The 4,929-nt window shown below is 46.4% G+C and overlaps 1 protein-coding gene and 1 non-coding gene across 2 annotated transcripts in view; both read right to left on the reverse strand.

Moving 5' to 3' along the window:
• The window catches only part of Tex14 (testis expressed 14, intercellular bridge forming factor), a 90,771-nt gene extending 86,170 nt beyond the window's left edge, over positions 1-4,601 (reverse strand). The window contains exon 1 of the mRNA XM_090351119.1: positions 4,375-4,601. Coding sequence (XP_090207245.1) covers positions 4,375-4,400 — 26 coding nt within the window. The 5' untranslated portion in view covers positions 4,401-4,601. The remainder of the gene's footprint in view (positions 1-4,374) is intronic.
• On the reverse strand, positions 1,508-1,671 carry LOC150051934 (U1 spliceosomal RNA). Its single transcript, XR_016538528.1, has one exon. It is a non-coding gene; the product is annotated as a U1 spliceosomal RNA (small nuclear RNA).
• Positions 4,602-4,929: the final 328 nt, after the last annotated feature.

Raw genomic sequence — 4,929 nt, forward strand, 5'->3', positions numbered from 1 at the left:
AGGATCAATGTTCAAAGCCAGCCCGGGCACTAAAGACCCTGAGACTTAACTCCATTTAACCACTAGAAAACGGGAAGTGGGGCTGTGACTCCACGGTTATGGCAGTAGCCTTGAGGTAAAGAGCTCAACGACACCAGGCCTAGGAGTAGCGTGGTAGCGTGTGCGCATGCGCGCGTGTGCGTGCGTGTGTTACCAAGTTCCAGTTCTGGTCTCAGACCAAAGCGGGAAAAGTAAAAATCAGTTTGACAAGTCCTATTTTTCCCCAGTCCTGGGGCTTGAACTTAGGGCCTGGGCACTGTTCCTGAGCTCCTTTTGCTCAAGGATAGCACTCTACCACTTCAGCTTCTGGCTAAAGAATCAAAAGAATCAGGGGTCGGGGATTTGGCCTAGTCGTAGAGTGCTTGCCTAGCACGAAGAATGGAGTTCGATTCCTTGGTATCACGTACATAGAAAAAGCGAGAAGTGGTGCTGTGGCTCAAGTGGCACAGCACTAATCTTGAGCAAAGACAGGCTCAGAAACAGAGCCCAAGGATAGTTAGTCATCAGGCCGAGTTCAAGCACCAGGACTGGGGGGTGGGGGGGGGGAGAAGATACAGAATCAACCCAGATGCCCCTCAGTTGATGAGTGGGCCAACAAGATGTGGTATTTATACACAATGGAATTCTATGCTGCTGTCAGAAAGAATATCACCCCATTTGTAAGGAAATGGAAAGACAGGAAAAATCATATTAAGTGAAGCCAGAACATAGGTTCAATGGTTTCCCTCAGTTGTCCTAATCAGTAGAAACCTTGGGCTCTCCTAGCAGAGATTTACACTAGAGCAAAACCTAGATACATAGGCCATATGGTATGACACTAAATGAAAGGACCTCCAGGATATAGAAACAAAAGCCATATAATGAGTGATTTGTTGTCCTTAATGTACTATGTTATCTCTCATCTCTTTTGCTGTCCCTTGGTTATCTCATATTGTTACAGTATTTTACCTTGTTATCAGATATATTTTATATATGCTTAATTGGTTATTTGAAATTGGATAGGGAAAGGGGGAAATCAAGATGGGGGGAAGGAAATGGGAACCATGACATGAGAAAGGATATCAATGTATGTGTAGTAATATAATTCTATAATATAAATATAATAAAAATATATTATATAATATAAAATATAATAAAAATATATGCAAAAAATCAAACCCAGGCAGGAATTGTGCCTCCTACCACGAAGAAAACGCAGAGTACGATTCAAAAATATGACTTGGTGCTGTAATACTTAAATAAAATGTAAATCCAAGAAAGGAAAGAACAACAACAAAAAAGCCCAAACTCAGGAGAAATAAAAAAATATAGACCTCATATTTTTTGGAAATTACTTGCTCAAAAGATCACCCGAGTTTTTACTGTTTCGCGGTCCAAAAAAACGGAGAATGTAGCATGCGGTTAATAAGCAAGTTTGTCAATAAATGACGGTGTCAAATTAGTTCCTTTTATTTTTGCACAGAAAAACCAGGGGAGAGCGCGAACGCAGTCCCCCACTACCACAAATTATGCAGTCGAGTTTCCCACATTTGGGGAAATCGCAGGGGTCAGCACATCCGGAGTGCAATGGATAAGCCTCGCCCTGGGAAAACCACCTTCGTGATCATGGTATCTCCCCTGCCAGGTAAGTATGAGTTGTACAGCCCTGCCTGGTACCTCACCATCAGATCCAAATCACTTTAAATATGGGGTTATTTTTCTCAGCGGCCTATCAACTTCCACGGTTCTAGAAATAAGAGATATTGAACTATGACTAACTGTGTAGCAGCATACTGCATATTGGAATATGGTAAAAATCAAGGAAATACAGCCTCATGATGCAATGACCAGCAGTCACTGCCTGCGCTCATCTACATATTCCACGCCCCCTTTACTGGACTCTCATTTCGACCTTTTCCCCGTGTGGTTGTAGGGTCCTTGAAACAAAATGGAGAGGTGACGATGATCTCTACAGATGAAAGCTAAACAAAGCTGGGCGCTGGTGCTCACAGCTGGAATCCTAGGTACTCAGAAGACTGTTATCGCAGGTCTTTGCAGCCGCGGCAGGAAAGGTTGTAAGACTCTTTATCTCAACCACTAGAAAACAAAGTGGTGCCTGTGGCTCAAAGTGGTATAAGTACTCAGAGATTGCTCCCAGGCCCTGAGTTGAAGCCCCAGGATGCCGCACCTCCATACCCCCCCCCACCCTCCCCCCCACCCCCGGCCCTGTCCCCCCCATACACACATCTACTCTCTTGGCTGAGATCTGAGGATGGCTATTCAAAGCCAGAGTCTTATCACCGATTACGTGCCAAAAACAAAGAAATAGCCAGAAGTGGACTTTTGATTCAAGTAGTAGAGCATTAGCTTTAGGCAGAAAATCTTAAAGGCAAACCCCATGCCCAGTTCAAGCTTTAGGACTGGCACATCAAAACAAAGCACAAGTAAACCAACAAACACCATTGGATGCTGTGGGCTCCACTCCTGTAATCCTACCTACTTAGAAGGCTGAAATCTGAGGATCCTGGCTTGACACCAGCACAGTATACCAAAAGCAACCAAACTCACAGAAATGCGTAAAATGATGGGTAAAAGGAATAAAGAGAACTATACTCAAACTTTTGAGGAAATGATTACAAGTCATCTTGTTTATCTTGCACCTCATTGCAGAACTAGTCAACTAGTCTCTTAACTCTCCTGCCAATGAAACAAAATTCTCAACATAACCAAGTCTATTCCATTTGATCACACTGAAGAACCAGCTATTGCTCTTCACTCAAGAACCTATTTGCTTTACCAACAAAACCGTGAATTATAAGGCTGATATTTATGTAATGCTCATTGAGGTCTCAGATATAAATTATATTAAGCAATGTTCTTTTTTTTTTTTTTTTTGCTAGTCCTGGGCTTGGGCTCAGGGCCTGAGCACTGTCCTTGGACTTTCTCAAGGCTAGAGCTCTACCACTTGAGCCTCAGCACCACTTCCGGCTTTTTTCTATGTATGTGGTACCGTGGAATTGAACCTGGGTCTTCATGCATGCTAGGCAAGCACTTTAACCACTAGGCCAAACTCCAGGCCCTTAAGCAATGTTCTTACAGACCACATTTTGACCAAATCAGACTTAATTTTTTTTCTGACTTACCAAATAGGAGTACAAACACCTCTGTTATTCTCTTTTCAGATGCCCACCAGTAGAAAGTGGCTTATGGTAGTGAAAGCGTTCCACTCACATCTGTAATTCTACCTTCTGCGAAGGCTGAGATCTGATAACCAAGATTCAAAGCCAGACTCAAGAGAAAACACTATGACATTCTACCAAAAAGCTGTAAGTGCTCTACGTGCTCAAGGGCCAGACTGGAGAGAAAATGCTGATGGACAGTGCCCAAGCCCTGGTTCAAGTTCCAGTACTTATTTGTGCTGATGTGAAAGTGCATGCACACACGTATGCATGCACACACACACACACACACACACACATATAAACATACGGGTTCTGGGTTTGAATTTAGGCTTCAAGAAAATTATGCTTTGTTGTTGCTTTTTTCTTTCTTTTTGGTCTTTATCTTTAGATCTACAAGCATTTGCAATGTATGGTGTTTGCCAAGGGGCTCAAACACATTGTTTCCTTTCTTAGTGTGTAAAAGGTGCTCTGATTTGCAATATTTATTATTATTTTTTAATCACTACTGGGGCTTGAACTCAGGGCCTAAGCACTTCTTTGGGCTATCTCAAAGCTAACTCTCTACAACTTGAGCCAAAGCACCACTTATAGCTTTTTCTGGGTATGTGATAGCAAGGAATCGAACCCAGGGTTTCATACATGGTAGGCAGGCATTCTACCGCTAGGACACGATCCCAGGCCCTAATGTGCAATATTTAGAAAATAATTACAGTCTGGCATATTGGCACACAACTTTAATTCCAGAATTTAGAAGCCAGAAGACTGAAAGATTGTGAGTTTGAGACTACACAGGGACACGATATCTCAAAATTACCATAAGCTGGGAACCAGTGGCTCCTGCCTGTAATCCTAGCTACTCAGGAGGCTGCGACCTGAGGATCGTGGTCCAAAACCCGGGCAGGAAAGTCCGTGAAACTCATCTCCAATTAAACAAGCCCCCCCTCCCCCGCCACGGAGCCAGAAGTGGAGCCGCTGTGGCCCTAAGTGGTAGTGCACTAGTCTTGAGGGGAAAGAAAAAACAAAAAAACCCCAAATCCAGAGACAGCGCCCAGGCCCTGAGTTCAAGCCCCCGGACCGACGCATGCGCATACACCCTCCCCCCATAAAACAGGGTCCTAGTGACTCCGGTAAATAAGTCACATACTCCTCGGTTAAGGAAACCCTCCAAATTCACCTTTCAAAGATCCTCCCCGTCTCCATAAAAGTCTCTATTTGGTGAGCGGTCCCTCGTAAGGCCGCCACATCCCCGTCAACCGAGGAGGGTTGAATTCTAGAGAGAATTCTAGAACACGAGTCCAAACCCTCCCTCTCAGGAGCCAGGCTGGCCCACTCAGGAGCCCATGACTTGCGTGCTCCGGCGGCTGCTTCTCCAGCGGGGCAGGCTGAGGAGCCCTAACGGTCTCAGCCGGCTCCACGCTCCAGGCGGGACTCGCGGGGAGGCGGGACTCGCGGGGGAGGCGTGGGCGGCCCGCTGCGCTGCGGCTGCGGCTGCGGGATTGCCCGCCAGGCGCCTCCTGAGGCGAGGCGCGGGGAGGAGGGCGGGGAGAGCGGTGACCCACAATCCCTCGCGAGCGCGGGAAAGCGCGGGAAAGGCGAGGGGCACGCAAGTCCCTAGGGAAATCTGCGGCCCACAGATGCGTACTGTGCGTGTGTGCGCGTGCGCGTGCGCGCCGGCCCCGAGGCCTGAACCCGAGGCCCTCAGTGCTGTCCTGAGAAGCTTCACCCCCTC

The sequence above is a fragment of the Megascapheus bottae genome, chromosome 17, assembly GCF_031878675.1.
Source record: "Megascapheus bottae isolate mThoBot1 chromosome 17, mThoBot2.hap1, whole genome shotgun sequence".
NCBI classification, from domain to species: Eukaryota; Metazoa; Chordata; class Mammalia; order Rodentia; family Geomyidae; genus Megascapheus; species Megascapheus bottae.